Source organism: Rhipicephalus sanguineus, chromosome 4 (assembly GCF_013339695.2).
Source record: "Rhipicephalus sanguineus isolate Rsan-2018 chromosome 4, BIME_Rsan_1.4, whole genome shotgun sequence".
Taxonomy (NCBI): domain Eukaryota; kingdom Metazoa; phylum Arthropoda; class Arachnida; order Ixodida; family Ixodidae; genus Rhipicephalus; species Rhipicephalus sanguineus.
The window spans coordinates 34,659,919-34,681,879 of NC_051179.1; the positions used below are offsets into that span (position 1 = coordinate 34,659,919).

Consider the following 21,961-nt stretch of genomic DNA (forward strand, 5'->3'; position numbering starts at 1 on the left):
ATACGATTCAAAAAGATGAGGAAAAAGTAACAAAGGGAAGCGTACAGCAAGCATTTGTAGCAGCTGCTTCCAAAGATATGTGCTGTTCAAAATTTCCACTCAATGTCTCCTCACTTCATTTCCCAGGTATTAAAACAAATGCTAATTCAATTAAAGATGTACTGCACAGACCTGTGCCAGCTGTTATATACATAGCAGAGATCCCACTGTAGACCTTATATAATTAGGTTAGTTTACATTACACTCAATTAGAAGTACTGCAGAACATTGCATGCATACGCTCATGCATTGTTTTGACAGACCTTGGCTTTTTACTAGTGCACCTTGAAAACAGAGCAACGTGAAGGTGTGCAGTAACTCAAAATAGTCAGAGAAATATAAGAATGTAATGTGGAGCAATGCTTTAAGCTCAAATGTGGCCGAATGTGACCTTACCAGGACACTACCGCTCTCAGGGTGGAACTCAACAACAGCCTTTGGTGTGTCATCTTTCTTCCTCCATGGGGCCTCTGTGCCAACTTCAGGCTGGCTAAGGAATTCCGATAATCTCTTTGTGCTCACCTGAAATGATGTTTGCCCATCTTTTATAAAAGCCTTATGTGTTCAGAAGCCCTTGGCTCTTATCGTGTGTGACAATTGAACATCAGAACGAACAAATACCTAGTGTGAAATGTGTAAACCCATTTCACACCAGGTTTCACACCTCCACAGTATGTGTAAACAACACAAATCCGATTGGTCAAATCTACTTGTTGGGGCATAACTTGTGTCATTGAAAGCTTATCCTGTGATCAGTTGTAGAGTCGGCCACAAAGGCTTACAAAGTGTGGATTCTGTGCCAAATGTATGTTTTTACCTTGTTAACGGACGGCACACCTAATTTCATGTATCAATCTGCAGGTTTCAGTGAGTACTACATATAGAAACTTTGAATTGAAGGCAATCTATTCCCACTTAGTGGAATTAGAGATTTTTTCTAAAATTCTGCATCTCATAAGCTTTAGTGGCCAAATGTACGTCACAATGACGAACAGGCACCCCTCTTGAGACGAAAATATTATGTACGCATTTTTGTATACATGTCTTAATAAACACATTTTGATTTGATTTGATTTGATTTGAAAATGGCCAGGAATCCAATTATTTTCGTGCTTCAACCTTCATTGTAGAGCGTTCATGTCCAAGTCGAAATTTTTAGCAGAGAAATACTCTAAACTGGTGCCTAACTAAATGAATACTGTCAGAAATGAAAATTACTCACAATAGCGTTGATGACAATAGGGATGACAACAGGAATGATGTACAGTGGAACGGTGAGCTGATTGAACAGGGCGAGCCCAGAGAATACTTGCGAGGGCGTGAGTGGCCTGCCTTCGATAACAGAGTAGAGAGAGAATGTCTGAAAAGTGAATGGAAACAAGCCTTACAAGCCGGTGGTGCTGCATCCTTATAAAATGGAGTTCCAAAACAGCTTCTTCTGCTCATGTGTCACCTATGTTATCTTTTGTTCTGACAGTAATCGCAATACCAAATTGCTATTTCGAGACAGACAACAGCTCACTCTTGACAAGAAGGCCCCAGCAATAACCTCTATACTATTACAGGTGTACAAAACACATCACATCAGGCCCTTTATCTCTGATGAAGTTAGTGATGCATGTATGCAGTTGTGTTGGTTTGAATACTAATCTTGTTGCTTTCATGGGCAATTCCTACTGTGCAATATGATCCACTCTGAAGGAAAACACACAAGCATACAACAAAAAATTCTAGTCTTTCAAATGTTTGAATGATGGTTCACATGGTGCTTCAGCTGGACATGTATATCACTAAGAAATTAGTCTGCGTGTGTCACTGTCCAATATCTGTAATTGGTGCTAATGTAATATTTACGTTTCTTTCGTTCAGCACTGGACCATAATGTTTCTCAAATCCCCCATAGTTCTGTTTCTTTTTCATCTGAAGCACAATTTTCTTCCTTCTTACTCTGAGTGACAGCCTGTGTTTACTCTTTGTAACAAGGCAGCAAGATGCTGTTTTCTTTAGTATATTTAAGTTTATGTGCAAAGATAGCTGAATAATTAGAACAATTTTTTTGGTGTCAAAAAATGCTGCTCACTACCTCTTCAAAGATTCACTAGGAAAACAGGGTGCAGCAGTTCTGGGATTGGCACAGTTTAGGCGTTTTTAAATGTGAAAAAACAAACAAACATTCAAAAAGATTATATTCTAAAGAACAAAAATCTACTTCGTGATTTCATACGCAGGTTACTTACCACAAGGGTGAGCAAGATGGCGGACCCCTGTGTGATAAAAGCTGAAAAATGGGAAAGGAAGAAAAAATAAAACAACCAGATGAAAAACCCATGCGTCAGTGATACGACTCCAATTGTTAAATGCAGGAACTACAGAAATAAACCAGGACTTAGATAACATCAGCTGAATGTAAAAGATAAGAACAATATCAGTAGTTCATGTGACCTTCACGCAACTAGCAATACCACACAGTGTAGAACAAACAAAAGCGCAAAGACATATCACCCTCAGTCACCCTGTATTTCAATGTGAAGGAAACAAAATATGCTAGAAATATGTTTCAGTATGTTTACACACTATTAAGGGCAACGAATATGGCGTCCTTCCTCAGAACTTCGAGTTCCTCTTTTCGTATCTGCTTGACCATGTCGGCGTACACTCTCTCCCAGCCATGGAGCTTCAGTAGCTTGATTCCTTGAAGTAATTCACTTGTGTGTTTTATTCGCTTGTCAGATATTGACTGAAAAAACAAAAGAGAAAAGAAAAGAAAAGAAAAGAAAGAAAGAAAAAGAAAGAAAGAAAGGTATCTGTGACTATTTATATCAGCAACAGATCTATATCAGCAACTAGACAAAAATTCAGAGTTGCAGACGACAGCAGAATACAACTAACAAAAACTGCACGGATAAGTCAAATGCATGAACAGTTTGATTTTCATGCTGTGCTCTACTGTGAAATAATTATAGACTAGTAATGCATGTATAATAAAGCAACTTCAACAATGAGGTAATAAATGGGGCTAATTCTGCTTTAATTTATGCAAATTTACAATTCTTTTATTTTGTATTATCAGATGTAATATACTCAAGCAGGTACAATATAATATACTCAAGAACCTTCCCTAATGTCTTGACCTAAATGAAGTTGCAAACTTCAACAAAGTTCATGTGCGGCATTTAAGCCAACGACTGATAAAAGGAAGTATTATAAGCTATGCTTCAGCTCTGGGCGTTTTCTAAACCACTTCGATCAACAGGCAAATAAAGTGGTGAAAGTTAATTTGAAGCGCCTATAGTGTCTCTCATAGCCATATCATCACTCCAGTCATGCTTTTTAGACATTAAACTCCAGAAATCGTATAAAAATAAAAGAAAACTTTTTGATTGAATACTAGTTTTACATGCAACAAGGGCCACTTATAATCAAACACTGATAGATATGTGATAATACCAAGTTGACGAAGATAAATATCGTAGGGAAATTGCAGTCAGCATACAAGCTTTCGAATGTGTTTATGCATAAAAAAAGGGTACATTATTTTGTCAAATGTTTTGTGGACTAATGCCATCTAGTAAATACACTCAAACCTCGTTATAACGAATTATCGGTTATAACGAAGCAAATGAAGAATATTCTTGTCATAGCTACAGTGTTACAAATAAACGTTTATGACGAATTTTCGGATATAACGAAGGTATTTTCATGGCAGATGCGACTTCGTTATAATGAGGTTTGAGTGTATACGAAGAATGTTTAGAAGTGTGCTTTATTTGTCAAAAGCATTTTAGAGTACAGTGCACGTATGTAATATAGCACATATGTATGTTCATGTGTACGCTAAGCATACATGTGGGTGAGTGCATGTCACATTAAACCCTGCTGCATTTAGTACCGTTTCTTTGGTATCAAATAAATTGATATGGCTTTCTAAACAGGAAAGTATGGACCACTTTCTATATCATTCAATTCTTCTCTTTTCCAATAGTTTGTTTTAATATTTGTTGACTGTGTTCAAATATTTGATCGAACAGTTCTTTGTTTAATAGGCTACAGGCATCCTTTTAAATAAAGTGTTATTGCGGTAATAAAGGGAATAAGGAAGCACAAGCGAGAAGTGCACAAGACACGCTAAAGGCAGCATTTAGTAGAGAGTGGGTCACAGCTATCATTGCAACCTTCAGCACTTTTTTAGACCACTCTAGCTGTCGGAGCACACAAATAGACGAGCAGCAGCATTCACCAACTCGAGCACTTAACCCAGATCGATGTCAAAGTGTTGAAGATAAGGCAGCCCCTTGAACTGCCCTGATTACTCAGGAGATTTCCGGTCTCTTGACTGCTCAGCGAGTGCTTGTTACAAACACAGCACACTTTATGCTTTTACATACGAAATTTTCAAAGCCTCCTATTCCTTCAAAAAAAAAAAAGTAAAGAAAGAAGACAGCTGACGTGTGACAAATGCACTGACCCAAGACTTAAAAAAAAAAGAAAAGGAAGAAGACATGTTTGGTTTCTTCTGTTAGCCTGTTTTTGATGTTTTCAGCTTGCTTGATGTGGTGAGGTCTTTAGCAGAGAAAGAGTTACTTTGATTTCTTTCTTTGTTTGCCAAGGTAAACAAAGCGCTGGTAAAGTGTGCCAAGATGCGATACGGCCCTGCTTTAGCTGGGAAGCTGATGCAGCTGCCTTGGCCTTACGCCTAACACTGAGGCCACTACCACATAAGCATATACAATAGCTGGTATGTGGTAAACAAGAGCAAGCTTTGTAGACATTAGCGATGAATTGTAGGTGGATCAGTAGACTTTAGAAGACAGCCAGTGCATAGATTGAGCAGCTCTGACATAAACCAGCACAGTACGTACAAGAGACCGACGGGATGCCAAAGACCTTATTAATACACAAGAATGACCAAGATGGCAGTTCACCGTACCAGAGACTCCTTCTGCAGCTCTGACAACTTGGTGCAGATCCAATACTGCAGTGGTGCAAGTACATAGATGGTGGCTGCACCCACGAGGGCGCTGTATCCCAACTGCTTGTACAAAAGCACCAGAAGGATGATGAGCTGCGACATGACACGACAACCGATTAAACAAATTAATGGTTCTTCATTGGTGAAGAAACTTGACGTGCCTAAAGATAATGCTAATTTCTTATAACATGCCATCTATCAGCTTCTCTATCAACCGGCGAAGCATTGTGCATAAGATGCAGACACGCCATCAAGCTGACAAGAGCTCATATGTCAGTGACGAAATGAAATAGCGTCAAACATTTCAATGCGCCACCTCGCACGCGGAAAATTCTCAAGGCTGTTGTATGAATCTTATTGGTGCCAGCACCCACGGCATAATGGAGCCCCTTTGTTCGGTAAAGCTTAGAACTCCTTTGTTTGATTTCTATGGAACAATAAGTTTTTAAACACGCTACTCATTTCTAAAACTTATTTGTTGCTTGTTACATTATACCTTTGTCTCTCTGCTTGCTTACTTTTTTCTTAATGTTGTGGGGCACTGTTGCAGACAAACAACTTGCATGTAATTTCCAGTGCTTTTTGCTTAAACCAGACTTCTAATGCTCAAGCATTGAAAACATCTCAACCTGGCAAACACTTCCAAGAGGCTGCATGCCTCGCCCTTCCCTGACAGAATGTGACAACATAATCTCACCTTGACAGGCACGGCCCAGATGTAGTGGCCCATGGAGAAAAGCAGCATCACATTGAAGGAGTCCACTGACATGTGATTCACAGCCATGCCCACATCGATGTCACTGGCAATCGACAAAGACTTAAGGTACACCAGACTCTGAAATTATCGTGAGATTCATATAGAGTTAGCGTCTAGTTCCAATCTATTCAAGCATATAGAGTCACTTTGTAGCAAGCTCAGCAGTGTTTCCTTTGTGATATTTCAATGTTGCCAGTTTCTTGATGTATCGACCTTAAGGACAATTTATTTTGCTCTTTTTCATAGTCAGTTATCATACTGTATAAAATCATAAGGCCATACATATGATCTTCACTTAAAGGGACCGACAACTGATTTTTCTCGACCCAGCTTTTTACGGCGCGACAGGAAGCTTACCCTTCGTAGCGTTTGTAGCTGCAGTGGTTTATCCTAAAAGCACGTAGTTATTTTATAAGCAGTATTTTTCGATCCGAAAGGCTCCAAACACGCATGAAGGCTCGCTCCAGCAACGCTGAGAATTGATAGCAATGCCGCTAGCCCTTGTGAAAGTTGTCGTTGTTCTGCTTTCGCAGGAGTTACTGTAGCTATGCTTAACCACCTTTATTTTGAGCTTTCCAGCCATTTTTGAAAATAGCAAGCTGTTACAATGAGATAATGTGGCTTTATACACCTTCTCGGTATTTGTACAGCGTTCTGCACGCCTGAGACCAAGGTTGCCTGCGCCTGTGTCATGGATGGCTTTTCGCGGCATGGGATCATTACGCCAAGTGAAGGCAGCGCCACGTTGTTGCATACAACTAACGCAGGCCTGTATGTACATTTTTATGGAGTAACATCTTTTAATATAAAGAAATTAATAATATTTCAATACTAACAGAAAAGTCATCGAACGCATACATCAATCAATGATCACGTGACCGGCTTCATCGGGCCGTGTATGATTTTGCCGTCAAAGGTCATTTCTTGCGACTTTCAATGAATAAATAAAAATATAAATCCGCCTCTCACGAGATAAACAGGGTTTGGTTTGAGTCAATGCGACGGACAATCTTTCCATCAGTGCAGTCATCTCATTTCATGTTCTGGGCAGTTGTCGGTCCCTTTAAAGCCACCGGTTGTATTGTGGAAGCAAGCAATTCGTTTTTTTGCTAATTTCAAGTTATGCAGCTGCCACCAAACCACTTTTTAACAAATTTCAAATCATGTCTTTTAACTAGCTCATTAACTATAAAACTACAATTATGGCACATAATTATATCACTAACAATTGTCCACTTCACTGTTCATAATTCGTTTCTTACCGGTTTTGAACATGAGGCTTCGAAGTCGGCAACTTTTGACGGCTTCTTGTTAAAAATGTATGCGGCAGAAAGTGGCTGTCTAGTGTTGATTGCACTTAATAGAACAGTCTTTATGTTCAAATAAAAAAAAAAGTAAATATTTTTCTGTTAACCTGAAACACTATTGCAAAGACCTGTATTAATGTCCAAATATATTTACAATATGTTATCTGCTGCCTGCATAAACAGGTAAAAACTGTTAAAATTGCTATTTTGTACATATTTCCTTAATTTTTACGCATGGATTCAAACTAGCTTGATGCTAAGGATCCAGATGATTCTCATGTAATTTGTCATTTTTTGTATTTTTCTGACAAAGAAATTTCAAGATAAATAAAAATTTTAAATGCACAATAATTGCGCAAGCGCAGCTGCCACGTACTCACATCACGTGCGAGTATGTGGCAGCTATTGGGCACAGCCAACAGGAATGACGAATTCTTCTAACGCAAGGAACGCGAAATTCCTACTAATCTCTATGAACGACGTCATTCGTTCACACGTATGATAAAGCACTCAAGACTCAGATGCGTCACACCTATCTTAAGAGATAAGAAGAAGAAAAGGAAATATCACAGGATGCTCGCAGGTGAGTCAAGGCAACTGCAACCAAGAGCAAAGAAGGAAAAGGTGCTCTACGGATGTCTAATGGATCTGCACTGACCACTTGAGATGAGCCTATTGCACACAGTTGTGAAAGCCGGAATTACTGCTTGACAAAGGTGACCACATACATACCACATTCACAGCATCTTTCAGCAATCATCCAGAGGTAAAAAAAAATCCTAAGTGATGAAAAGAGCTTCTTGCCTCTGCTTAATGCACAAGAAAAAATGCCGCTTTTCGACAACCCTAAAAAAATGCACTCCTCTTGAGTGAATCTACTATTATTACATTTTGTTAAATTATAACATAGTAGACACTCAGTAAACGGAAATGTCTTAAACGGAACTGCCACTTAAACGGAACTGCCCTAATATTATTGGTTTCATACTCGTATTCTATAGCCCGGCTCCCCTCTCAGCACACGGAACTCTTCTTAAACAGAACACATTTTCCCGGTCCCTTCAGGTTACGTTTAACAAGAGTCGACTGTACTACTAATGCTACAATGCATTGACATTTTTGGCTCGCATGTTTATTCAGAGACTGACTCCTGCTTCTTGTTTATAATTAATATATATATTTTATAATTGCCACCTTGTATTATTGTTTGTTTATATTTTGAGCTTCATTTTTCCTCTTTTTTGTAAATTACAAGTGCACCATTAGCAGGGCTTATAGCTGTTCATGGCCACTTCGAAAATACCAGATTAACTGAACTGAACATTTCCATATGTTGCATGGTTGGGTTTCTGCACCACATATACTAGTTGGCTAAGACAGTACACAGTGTATGGTACAAAATATATGACGAAAAAGGCAGGCAGTTGCTACGAGCAAACTTAGGAACTGGTGTAAGTCACCGATAAGTTAGTCATGTACTGCTAAAATGTTAGCTTCCTCAGAAAGGAAGCAAATATGGGGTTAAAAGTACCAGGGACAGCTTAAAAAAAGGTCATGATTTTGTACCTGCATTGAGAGCACAGAAAGCAGAGCAATGGCACAGTATCACACACAAAACAAAACACAAACGAAAGTTCAGTGCCAAAGCATGTCAAAAGATGGACCACATGAGAAAAAAAATTACGTAGTATCAACAGACATGTTTGCAGTGGAGAAGTGTGTGTGTGATTGTGTATGTAGAGTGCTCACGAACTAAAACGTGCCATCAAAACATTTACTATAATAACCAGTATGCATAATTGCTCAAGATAATTGCATCAAGTCATTACAAATATGGCCGTAAAGGTAACGTTGGCTCTGACGCAAGTATTCGAGTAGAAATTACGCCGACAACACATGAACTGAAGACGGTGGAAATGAAAACACACGCTTCAAACAAGCCCTAAATTGTTGCCTTTCAATTCCTCAGCACTGTGTGTGATTGTGTATATGTACAGGTATGTGTACCCCAATATAAATAAAGCATCATCATTGTAGTTGGACTGTCGTTACAGGCCCACTCAACTTGCCTGGAGAGCAGACCGCACATGGACACTTTCCATGATAGCCATGTGGTTGAAGTTGTTTGAAAATGTGCTCTGCATGAAGGTAGCTATCAGGATAATGAAAGATAAGATGTAGCCATTGCTCAGGACTTCGCCTGCTGTTGGATAAGAGTCTGCACTCTGCAACAAAGCAAGATTTTACACAAGACACATTGTCAATCGAGATTATCTTGCAAATGTTTTGCTATAAAAGGCAGTTGCAAAAGGCAGGTTGATGTTTGCTCTGTGAAAGCCCTCCTATCAATCATAGGACACTATAAGGATAACATTCAAAGTAACAATATTAATTCACTTATGTCATACACATTCTTAATACTGTATGCATAATGCTATAGCATAATACAAGGGGCAAATGTCAGTACCCTGTGGATGAGCTCACTGATACTGAAATGTTACTGCACACAACATATTATTGCAGGGTTGTGTCGAATGCCCTACAGTAAATTAGCAGAACATTTTAGTGTGAAAATTTGAACTGTCAACCACATTGCCACTGTCAATCATACACTGAGAGGATTTCAGTGAACACTATTTTAACACAACATTATCCAACAGCTCCTGTACACCTGTAGCAGTGGTGACTAATGGTCGGGTCATTATTAAGGCAAATTTCTTACTAGCAATTGCCATAATAGCGAGAGCATGCAGTTAGAACGCTTGAGCTATTTCACATGTTTTGACCTATAATTTATCATTTAACTTATAGCTTTTGTATTTGCCAAGAAATAATACTCGCATTAGGGTGATGCGTTTTTGTTCTCAGAATGCCCACCATTTTCATGCACCACTTAAGAACTTACTTTCAGGTGGTCCCTGAAGTATTATTACTTGGCTGTGAATTGAAAACATAAGTGGCTTCTACGAGAAGATGGTAGTATTTTATGAAAATACACAATTATAGAGGCATGATATAGCAATGTAGCGAAAGAAAAATGTCCTTTAAATCTAGCTACACATCACACAATCAGCGGTATTGTTTCCTGCAGTCAAATTCTCTACCCAGATGCATGCAACTTAACGGTTTTCCTCAAACATACATATGCCATCTTTACCAATGGGACAGGGAACGCAATCCGATATGGATGAAAAAAGTTGTTAAGAAGCAGGGTCAATAATCAATAGTCATCCTTACTGTAAGCCATTCACAGGTCATGCACAATTTAGAAGGGCCTTCAAGAAAAAGTACAGGTACACCAAAGTAACAGCGCAGATTGCTTACCAAATTAGAGCTTTTGTTTGTAGTAACGTCGTCCACGTACTCCAGTATCAGACTGATGGACAGGGGACCTACTAAGCCAATGACATCCCCTATAACTTTGATGAGACCACCTGCTAATGCAGTCTGCCAGTACGTCTTCAAGAAGCAACACCACAGCGATACGTTGGTGCCTTTCGTCTCTGCCTTGACCTGTGAAGATAGCAGTGTCAGTTTAGTGATGGCAGGGTCAGACTGATAGATCATAGATTGCAAACATTCAGTTAAAGCATTTAGCGAAACATGAAACGAAAAGAGAGGGAAGGATTTCAAGGATATTGGTGAATATGTTATGTTGAATACAACTGTGGCACACTGCAGCACCACACTTTTACGAGCTATGTTTGCGGCTCCTTACCATTTCGTTATTATATCTTGCCTGCAAATGTGTTTTGCTGTGTGAATGATTTTTCTAACACTAATCAAACAAATTATTTCATGAATAGTAAAAAATCATTAATGATAATTTTTAAAAAATAATTATTGGGGCTTTACCCCTCCCCCCCCCCCCCCCAAAAAAAAAAATAAGCATATCTGTATGCTTCACTGGATGATTTCACAATCTTATTTAACACAATGTAAAGCTCTAGGTTCATACAGGCCATGTTTTCTTCAAGCGTGGCTATAATCTTACAACATGAAATTACGTGTATAGTGAGTAACCTCATCACCTCATGAAATTCCAACTTTTAAACAAATACAGCCGGTAGCCTATACAAAAAAAAATACAGTAATCACAGTGATAACTAATGTGAAAATAAAAAAATTACCTTCTCCTTTGAATAAACCTCATTAAATCGCTGGTACTGGTTTTCATTTGTGTGTTTCTGGAAAAAAAAGAGGCAGTAGTTCATAAAAAAAAAAGCAAAGTCTGATAAACTTTAAAATGAGCTAACATGTACAAACCTAAGAGCCACATAGCAGGAACACACATGTAAAAACTTGCCAGGTACATAAATGTCTTGTTGAGATTACGAGGTGTTTAGTGGTGAGGAATTCAGTTAGATGAAGGTGCCACATACAAGCAACTTTTTTTTTTTTACATGAAGAGACAGCAAAGGAAATTTGAACAAGAGTCATACTGATAGATCGCTCTGTAATACTGGACAGTTGTTCTATAGTGAGAGATGACGTACTGTACAGAAACTGATAAACTCCAGCATGAAATTCTCGCACCAATTACTTGTGCTAATGCAAATTGCGGCAATGTCTTCATGAGGCTACTTGATAACTTATCGAGAGAAAATTATCTAGGACTGCTGTTTAGGCCCTTGAAAAGTCAACTTGGCAACGTTTCTAAAACTTTTTCTACCTGAAAGAAGGAAAGGGGTAAGTGCATGTGCAAACGACCTCAACAACAAAATGTAATTAGAGTGAGAAGTGTGGCCTTTATTTTTATTTTTCCCCTAGCAATAACGTAACTTCTATGTGAAACGAGTGCTCAAAAATGTTTTTAAATAGTAATCTACTCTTGTCAACTGCAAGAGGAGATGACTGATGCTTCTGAGGGTAGAGGCACCTGAGGACCTCCATTAGAGAAGAAGCACCTTCAATGCTTCTTCACACATACATGCATAATATATCACTGTTTGCATACTTAGTTTTTTTTTTAATGTGTGAATCAGCATAAGCACCGAGTAGGGATAACTGACTAAATGCTTTCTCCTATTGGATGCGCACCACGATATTGTAAAGTTTACTGCAAGAACGAGTTACATTATTCGCTAAACTCCACTTTTGGGTTGCTGCAAGTAAAGAGAACTCCATTTTAAGTAATTTGTTGGTGACAAGGTGAATAAAATTATTGTTATATAAGAGTCTTCGTGTTCAACCCGATTTTGTCTGTTACACTTATGGTGCCCTCATCAAAGCTTTGTATAATCACAAAAAAAATGGCTAAATTAACCAGAGAATCTGCAACACTCAAAATGACAAGGGAAATAGCCAGAGGTTTGAAATTAATCTAATCTGCGAGTGAGAATATGTGATACAATAATAACAGACAGACTACCTTAGGCCAAACCTTGCAGAGAAGGACTGCAGGAAATGGGTTTACGCACGCATCCGTGTCATGAATGAACGGAACGCGCTAGCGCATTCCTGACGTTCCCGAAACATCCTGAAATACTACAGGCCACACATTTTTTAAAAGGGTTCCCTCGAACAAACAACACCAGACTAAAATTAGACGTGCATGCTTCAGTGCACATAAACAATGGGGCTGAGCTAGAAAATATAGTAAATGACATGAGGGGATGCGCCTTTACTTCTGGCAGGAAGCCAAGGTCGGCCAGCTCTAATGGACGGCGGTATCCTTGTCGTAGCAGAGGCACCAGCCAGAAGAATGTGCACTTGGAGAGCAGCGATGCACAACTGTATCGGTAAGTGACTTGGCCCTCTCCATTGGCTTCCTCTCGGAGCTCCGACTTGCACTGGTACGCCTGCGATGAGCAGAACTGTCAAAGTGGAGCATCCGTGTTAATTAAGAAGCACTGTACCGTTCCATGTGAGAATAAAATCGCACAAACTCAATCAGTTATGTTATAGTATGAGAGGTGGAAAGCAAAACAAAGAAAAGAAAAAAGAAGAAACAAAATTCATGGATAACTGGATTAAGAAGTTACAGATGGTTATAATTTCTGTGTTAATTTGCTTGACGGTGTGCATAATACATGATGATTCTCTCAACCTCGTTACAATGCAGGATAAATCTCTCAAAAGTTTTCAAGGACCGAAAGATTTTACTTAATACGTACTGGAGGACTAGTTGATTAGGCATGATCGCTCATGGCAGTGCACATAAAAAAACAAGGACGATACAGAAACATAAAAATTATAAAAGAATAAAAGACGTATGGACTGAACTTCAACTGAAGTTCACCGCTTACGTCTTTTGTATATTAATATGTTTCAGAGTTGTGCTTGTTTGTTGATGCACGCTGCAGCTATTAGAAAGGTTTTAATCGTATATTCCCGGCCAATCAGACGTACATGTACACCCCGAAAGAATTAAAGCCATCTGATCGGAAAAAGGGAATCGCAAATGAAAAAAAAATATTGAAGCAATAGTTTGAGCATGTTATTAATTGACATCATTAGGTGCAACTTCATCCAGTCTTGAGCAAGAAGTGTGAGAAAAACGCAATGCACGTTCCATCATTCAGTTCGTCGGAACAACTCTTTAAAGAGGGGGAAAAAAACAACAACAAAAATGTGAACTCTCACCTTTTGCATGAAAGTCGAAAGTTCGACAAGGAACATTGCAAGGTAGCAGACCAACCCAAACCAAGTGGCTTCCAGAGTTGCGTGCTCGATGCCAAGGCCCTTTCCGTAGAGAATCACGAGCTTGGACATCTTCAGCGCGACGACGCACGGCCAGAAAAACAGCAGAACAGAGAGCCTCTTCGGCCTTCCGTACTTTTCGACTTTATGGTAGTAATAAATTCCTAAAACGACGGCCACGATGGACGTCCCAGCGCCCAGCATGGGGTGGAAGTTTTGCTTAGGCTGCTCGCGCCTTAGCAGGATCAGAGCACCATCGGCCAGTTCGAACAGGTGGACGGCGATCATAGCGAACGTGAGGATCCATCGCGAATTGTGCTCATCGAAGAGCGCATCGCGCACACGGCGAGGTTGATCCGAACAGAGAAGAATCGTAGCCACACATACCGTCAACGCTAGCGCGGCGTTAAGGATGCAAGTTCCCAGGTTGGCGATGCACTCCCTGTCAACGGTGTCTTCCAAGGTGATGCAAAAATGTGACACTGACATATCGCACGTTTTGCGTACGCGCTCACAAAACAACGGTCGGAGAGCACCCACGCGCTAGTAAACTCGATCAACCGAAGCAAAAACGGTCTCGTGTGACGGGACTTTTAGAGATGCGTAAACGGAGTCGCATAGTTTCTCTTCTCCGAGTCTGGTCAGCGTATTTTCCGAAAGACGAGTTCCGTCGGGAGCTAAACTTGCCGGGGAATCGCGCGAGCACCGCACAGCTGCAGGGCACTCCGCTCGACAACTCACCACGCCGCGCTCAGCCACTTTCTGTTTCGCTTGCGTCGGTGACGTAAAACGCGGGATATTTCTCCTCGCACTTCAACCGGCTATCAATAGGGAAGCTCTTTCGTGGAGACCAGCAACGAACATTACGGTCCGTAGCGGCGTCACGCCCACGTAAACGCATTAAACTCATTCGAGGCTCCTCAGCCTTCACGGCGGCTGCTTCTCGGACAAATTAAAAGTAAAAGAACAAGTGAAGAAACTTTTTGGTGTCCGGACTTGCCCTTAGATGGCGACACCAGTTCAGACCGTCTTCTATTGGCTATCAGCTTTTTTTTGGACTTTCGGCTTGTTGGTTGGCACGTCAAAAGCAAACATGGCAGCCTCCTTGGAAAGCATCCCGAAAGATCTGCGGAATCTCAGAGCATGTCTTTTGTGTTCAATGATCAAGGTAAGCGCAATTCACCAGTTAGTTAGCGTGAAACTACAACGCGCGAATAAGCTTCTATGATTTAATTTGTCGGTCCCTCGCTTCTTGACCAGTAATCGCTCCGCCGCCGGTGGCTGCTAATGAAGCTTCCTAATCAACGGGTGTTAAATTGTTGTCAGTCTGACTGTGCTTACCAGGGTAGGCTCGCCGTGCTATTTTTATTAAAAGTAGTCGAAGGGACCGTGTGTGAATATCTCGTTGAAAACATGCATGTATGTACGGCGTGAACGAAACCAGTACAGCGTCCTTTGTGTAGTCTCGTATCCCATTTGCTTTTTTGTTGCTTATTTTCAGACTTTCGAGCAGTTTGAATTCGACGGATGTGACAACTGCGATGAATACCTTCACATGAAGAACAACAGGGACATGGTGTACGACTGCACGAGCTCAAACTTTGACGGGTATGTCCCGGCACATTCTTTGCGCGCGCCTGTGTCCTGTTCAATAATCTACGACAAACCGCCTACGATCCCTTTGAGGTTTTTCAGATACGCTCGTGTGCTACCATGCCTTGTGGACCTTGTGTTTGGCGTCATTTGTATTCTACTCTAAACCTACCAGCCGGTGTAACACGACCGTAAGAAGTATAAGCGGTCTAAGTAGTCGGTAGCACATCACGAAGATTATAAGCCAACAATATTAGCTCGCAGTATTGTCTGTGCATTAGCAACAGCTTAAATTTTAATATAAGTGAAAGCACTGGAACTCAAACTAATACTTGTTCAAAAGATATCGGTATATATTTCTCCGAGCAACTATACAGTTCCTAATAGTTCTATTTCGCCATTATGATATAGCCGGCTGAATTGTGTTGAATATGAATACATTTCAGGATACTGACTTCAGATCAGTGTTTCTTACCGTGTACGGTTGATCATTTTTCAAAGCAGGGCATGGTGGTGCAGTTTTCATTAACATTGTTTTAGTTTAGCCCTTGATGAGTTGATCATATCTTGAGTTTAATTTGGAAGGGCCCCCTCACCACGTTTGAGCATTGTAACTGAGCCAGCGTGGCATGTAGATCAGGCAGCATTGATCACGGCTGCAAAGCATAAAATGGTTCTGGAAACAGTTGAAATTCCAAACAGAAATGTGTGTGCTCTTCATCTCGAGAATCCTGTTTCCATAGCTGGAATCAGTCACACTCACTGCTTGAAATGTGACTGACCATGACACATAATTTAGGTTCATCAGTTAACGCGGAGTGCACAGCACTGCCACTGAACATGAGGTAAAACAAATTTTTAAAAAATCCCCATCATATCCACGAAGTGAATGATGTTAGAGGAGCTTGCTCGGAGATAATCGGGTAAACCGTGAATGCTCCGTAAAATTCCTCTACTGTCATATAAAGACGTGACACATTGTTATAGTAGCGATTGTGGTCAGGTTGTTGTTGAACCACAAGCGGTCGCAGACCTGCCAGCTGTGGTCGAGGAAATCGTGCTTGAAGCTCGCGTCAGCACCACCGACCTCAGGTAGCGACCACTTTTGGGACTTGGCCGCTGCATCCTGTGCCCGTACCTCTTGGAGGTTCTCTTGCCGCTGCTTCGGCTTTGCGGGCTTGTATCTCGGGGTCTGCACGCCGCTGACGTCTCTCTTTGGCCTCGCGAGCTCTCACCGCAGGGTCTTGGCAATGAGCACGCACTGCTGCTGCCGCCTTGCGAGCCCTCCGCTCCACCGCCTTGTCTTCTTCGTTCATGTTATTAGTAGGGGTGTGCGAATATCAAATTTTTCGAATACGAATCGAATACGAATATCCACCTTCGAATATCGAATCAAATATCAAAGGAAAAATGCCTCCACAGTAATAATATTTTATTTAACATGTAGCTATTTGAAAAAAAAAAACATTAACAGCCTGACTGGCAACAAAACATACACTGCTATCTCCATAACACAATGTCCAGGCTAGCACAATGCACATCACAATGGAAGCAAATATCACGGACAATGAAAGTAATGACTAGATGTTATCATGAAGAAATATTAGTTGCTCCACATGATCAGGCAGCAGGCGCTCCCTTCTAACAGAGACAACCCCCCCCCCCCCCTGCCACTGAAAAGGCACGCTCGCTTGGAACAGAAGTGGTTGGTATAGGGAGGTACATGGGGCAAAGCTTTGCCAGACTGGGGTATCTGAAGGGGCTTACAGTCCGCCACCAGTCACATGGGTCACTGTCTTTCTTCAGAAGTGGTCCCGCATAGTGAACGAATGGTAGTGCGGCACGTTACGGCCGCATAATATTGCAAATGTACGGTTACATGATCGCCAACAGCGCTGCACGTCGGAGATGCACCAGCACAAAATCATACGTATTGGGGCGCTCGTCGCAGGCAGATATCGTGCCTCCATGTACTTACGATGTGTATCGCTCCTCTCGGCAACGTTTTTAGCTATACGAACGCAGCAGAAATGTGGAAGACGAGTTATTTTATGCATGATAATCGAATCGCATATTCGAATTTTTCGAATATTCGAAGTTATTGAATATTCGAAACTTTTCGAATACATGATTTTCGAATCGAATACGAATATTTCTAATGTAATATTCGACGAATATTCGAAACTTTCGAATATTCGCACACCCCTAGTTATTAGTATCGAAGCGTACTGACTGACGACTGTCGAAAGAGAGAGGAAGCGTGCAGTTGTGGCCCTCTAGTGTTCTCCTATCAAACTAGAGCGTGCGTTGGAGTGGAGCGAGTGCCGCATGCTACAGTTGGCTATGCTATATGGGGTTTTGCCTGCGTTAATGTCATCATGAAGGCGCTCGAAGAACAAGAGGAAGAAGACTTCTCTTTCGCACGAGCCTGCGCTGAGATGCTTGTACTTTACCTGTGTTACTCCAAGTTAGCGGGAGCAATGAGAACTAGCGGCTACGGTGATGGACAAGCCCGGAGGATAAGGACCAAGCTCCTAAAAAAAGAAAAGAGAGGACTGGGTTCGTCACGACCACGAGGGGTGCGTTAGTTGACGGTGGCTCTCACCTACTAGCAGTATGGTAACAGAACAGTTCAATTTCTTTTAGCCTCTTTAATAATGAAGTCACTTTAAAAATTCGTTGGATAGAAAGCTACCTATACAGCACCCTTCTAACTATGCAATTCTAACTATGTGCAATTAGGCTGAAAAGTGTTTGATTCCTTAAATAATAAGGAAGTAATAAAATAATTGAGCTTTGTTATGCATGTTAGGTCATTCCTTTACATGGGAACAAACAGCACTCGACACGGGATGGTGAAAGAACAACAGACGAGGGCGCTAAACTAACGCCCACTAGTTTATTGCTGGGATATGCAATATACACAGAAGCTTTGCGCAGAAGACCAACAAAAACAAAGTATCTGTGCAGATATGGACAAGAACTCATCCTATTACTTTGTTTTGTTTGGCGCAGATACTTTGTTTTTGTTGGTCTTCTGCGCAAAGCTTCTGTATATATTGCATGTCCCAGCAATAAACCAGTGGTTCTTAGTTCAGCGCCCTCGTCTATCGTTCTTTCATCATCTCGTGTCCAGTGCTGTTTGTTCCTGCCTTAACCCATATGTGGCCAAACTCGGAAAAATTGAGAAAGCAAATATTTTTTCTCACAAATAGTGCAACACTGTTTTCAAACCCGTCCTACATGTAGGACACTGGGCATATGGGCTTCTATGTGCCGGTGTGGTAAGTCAGTAAGGTAAAAAGTTGGGCGAGTTGGTATTTGTTCATGATGACGGAGGGGCGCGAGAAAACAGCACACAATGAAAAGAAGTACACGGGACGACGCGTACATAAAGAATTTCACGTGCACACCAATGTCGCACTTTTCGCACCGAGTTTTGTTTCCTTGTGGCAATGAGAGCACCTTGTCTATTTGCAATTAGGGGCAACATAATGGCTAGTGCGGTCAAAGTAGCTTTGTGCCTGAATGGTGGACTGGCGAGATTTTCTGCGGGACCTCTTTCATCCGTATTTCTTGAGGTAGGCCAGTCCAATCCGCCTCTTTCATTTTCTTGTGCTGCCCTCTGCCATTTTGGTAGGGGTCGGGACAACCGGTATTACCAGAAGCAAAGCCTCCGAGATGAAGAGACGTTTCGAGACTTTTCCGCTAGGGGAGGGCGCATGCGCCGGGGCGTCATGAAAAGGGCGGATTGACTTCCAAAACGAAAGGTGCTCAATGTTCCCATTCTTTTTATTATAAAGCTGCATAGCATTTTTTATGGATGTGTTGAGAAGGTGGGCAAACAGAGAAGAGTGCCACTTTTTTTTTTCTCAGTGCCTTTTTTATCCGCATAATGGTTCCTTTTCTGCACAAGTGCGAAGAGGTCGCTGTCAAAGGAATTCTTTAATGCTTCCGCCGAAGTAAAGAAAAACTTTCATCATGTTCGTTATCCAACCATTCACTCTGGTGTAACTTTGTCTACAAGCCCTGCCTTGTCCATTGAGTGCCGGATTTGGGATCTTTTTGGCTGACTCACTATCATCATCGTCTTCACTTGTCAAGGTCCACAGTTTCTGCTCTAGAGAGACCTCCAGGCAAGCGAGCAATATCAGTGTCATTTTCATCACCACTTAATATGTCAGTCACTACGGCTGCAAATTTTCACTCATATCGCCCCCTGGCACCTTATTTGCTCAGTGTCCTAAATATAGGACGGCCGGGTTTACCACGTTGTAACTTATGACCTCCTGACATTTGAACGACACAATTGTGCCCGGTTAATTTCTCACCTCCTATGAGCTGGTCAAAAGAGTATTGCAATAATTTGAAGACAAAGAAAGGGTCGTAACGTAAATATTCTTCAGCTCCCTGGCATCTGTCATACAGCGCATGCATTCACCCGGATGAAGCAATCCATACATGGCAATGGTAAGAGCATGCGATTTGTGCAAATAGTACAGTCTTGTGTTTCAGACTATAAATGCTGGAATAATTCCCCCAAGACTTTCATAATCATAGTCCTTTGGAGCTTGAAGTCGATTGCTGAAAAACTCTGAAAGAGGCCGGAATGTTTTTTTATATGGTTCAAACTTATGCTGATTGAGCGTTCTTGTTATATCCGGCAGCGAACATTTATGCAAATTACATCTTTCAAATAAAAGTGCTTCATTGTGTATGTAGGATGTTTAAGGTAATGTGTCAACATTGCTCTATCCTTCGCGTACCTTGCACACACTCACAGACTTCCATCTACCCAGTCTCTGTCGTGATCCTTCTTTCTTCTTAGCTTCCAGAAGTTGGCTATTCGTTCAGACCAACCTTTGGGTTTTCCTGCAGCTGAAACCTCTTTGTTTTTGGGAGAATTTTCTCCGTCCCATCATCAGTGCCCATGTTACTGCACCACTGTTATGTATACAACTCATCATGAGGTGTTCAAGTAGAGTGTTTGATTTGTGTTGGGCCCGGGGTGGGGGGGGGGGGGTGGATTCTGAAGTGGTCTGAACATTTGCGTTGTTTTTTTCATTTGCCTCGTTTTCAGCATGATTGCTCTGATGAATCCTGAGGACAGCTGGGTGGCCAAGTGGCAGAGAATCAGTGAGTTCTTAATTCACTTCTTTTTATTTGATGCAGCACTTGCACCACCTCGGTAGAACAGCAGTGTGTGTTCAATTTGAAAAAGTTTCATGCCATTTACTAGCTTTTGGTACATCCTACGAAATGCTGAATAGTAGTCAAAGCTAATACATTCCTACAAGTACGCACTTGGGCATCTTCTACAACAGAAAGTGTAAGTTAAAATGGCTGCTAAAGTGTAATACTAAGTTAAGCTGTATAACTAAAGTGTAGTAGGAAAGAAGGGGAATTGTTAGAGGGGCTCATTTATTTGTTACGCACAACCAAAGAAAGGAACAGACAATTAAACCAAGGAAAGCACAGGAGACATTATTTGCATGTTTTAACTGTAGTGTAGTAATTATGACATAAATGTAAAAGAATTAAAGTGGATGAAAAATCAACTTGCCACAGTTAGGGACCAAACCCGCAACCTTCAGATAATGCATATGATGCTCTACCAATTGAGATACAGCGGCGGTCGCTTTCCCATACACTTTATTGGGTATCTATGTTACGAGTTAACCTGGGAGCGTTAGCCAGCGCTGCTCGCAGCCATGATGGCGAGTGTGGAACACTCTTTTGTTGCCAGCTGGTGTTATATAGCACGTGATCTTTTCACGAGGTGGCAGCTGACCAACAAACCAATGCATGCTACCTAAGGCATCAAGTCTGCCGGGACGAAGCCCTCACTATGAAATTACGAAAGAAGGTTTCGAGGGGCTCGTTTCTTTGTTGGGCAAAATTTGGTTGTGTCCAATAAAGCACAACAGGCTAGTTTTCACATTAGTGTAGGTTTCTCTTCCCAACGTTTCTCTTACTTGTTTTTTCTTGAACTTTACATTGAATTCTGTCTTGCCGTAGTGAGAGACTGAGATGGACGTTTTCAGCATTAATGCTGCTCACTTTTGCTGGGTGTTGCGAGCTCTTTGTGTTGGCTTGAAGTGACCAAAACTGGATATTTCTAATCTAACTAATATATTATGTGTGCAATAAAGGTGCCCATAGCATTTTGGAAATGCTGTAGGAAAAAAATTCCTACCTGGCATTCTGCTCTGCACCATTGCAAATCCTTTGACAGGGCCTTGAAATTCCTTGATTGTGCTTGAATTTGTTTTTGAAACCTGTACAAACCTTGTCCTTATGTTTAACTAGCCTGCTAATTGCGTACACATTCAAATGGAGGTTTGGCCTGTTCGTCGTTGAAAATGAGAAAGAAAATGAACAAGTAGCTGTAGGTTTTATTTAGGGGTGCTGCATGGAAATTATATCGATAATCGTATTCGGCGCATTTGTGCTAGCGATAATTTATTTGTCGGTCTTATATTCAAAAAGTAAAACTTAAAATATAGGTCCCGATTGATGACGTCAGACTAATGTGCCGGCGCTGAAATTTATACACGGAAGTTCAAAAACAAGATTGTGCAGGATGTTGTAGTTTGAAATGGAAAAGTAAATAAATAGCGAATAAAGAACAGTAGATCGTCTTAAAACGCCACA

At 41.1% G+C, this 21,961-nt stretch overlaps 2 protein-coding genes across 2 annotated transcripts in view; one reads left to right on the forward strand and one right to left on the reverse strand.

The window, feature by feature from the left end:
• LOC119389757 (ATP-binding cassette sub-family C member 9) overlaps positions 1–14,650 on the reverse strand; it is a 38,129-nt gene extending 23,479 nt beyond the window's left edge. The window contains exons 1-11 of the mRNA XM_049414534.1: positions 13,658–14,650; positions 12,700–12,888; positions 11,203–11,259; positions 10,397–10,585; positions 9,142–9,297; positions 5,706–5,843; positions 4,967–5,101; positions 2,614–2,776; positions 2,277–2,317; positions 1,262–1,399; positions 436–561 (exon numbers count right to left, since the gene is read on the reverse strand). Of these exons, the coding sequence (XP_049270491.1) occupies positions 436–561; positions 1,262–1,399; positions 2,277–2,317; positions 2,614–2,776; positions 4,967–5,101; positions 5,706–5,843; positions 9,142–9,297; positions 10,397–10,585; positions 11,203–11,259; positions 12,700–12,888; positions 13,658–14,203 (1,878 nt within the window). The 5' untranslated portion in view covers positions 14,204–14,650. The remainder of the gene's footprint in view (positions 1–435; positions 562–1,261; positions 1,400–2,276; positions 2,318–2,613; positions 2,777–4,966; positions 5,102–5,705; positions 5,844–9,141; positions 9,298–10,396; positions 10,586–11,202; positions 11,260–12,699; positions 12,889–13,657) is intronic.
• Positions 14,651–14,742: 92 nt separating this feature from the next.
• Positions 14,743–21,961, forward strand: part of LOC119389760 (transcription elongation factor SPT4-A) — a 40,612-nt gene continuing 33,393 nt past the window's right edge. The window contains exons 1-3 of the mRNA XM_037657138.2: positions 14,743–14,882; positions 15,216–15,322; positions 20,388–20,443. Of these exons, the coding sequence (XP_037513066.1) occupies positions 14,808–14,882; positions 15,216–15,322; positions 20,388–20,443 (238 nt within the window). The 5' untranslated portion in view covers positions 14,743–14,807. The remainder of the gene's footprint in view (positions 14,883–15,215; positions 15,323–20,387; positions 20,444–21,961) is intronic.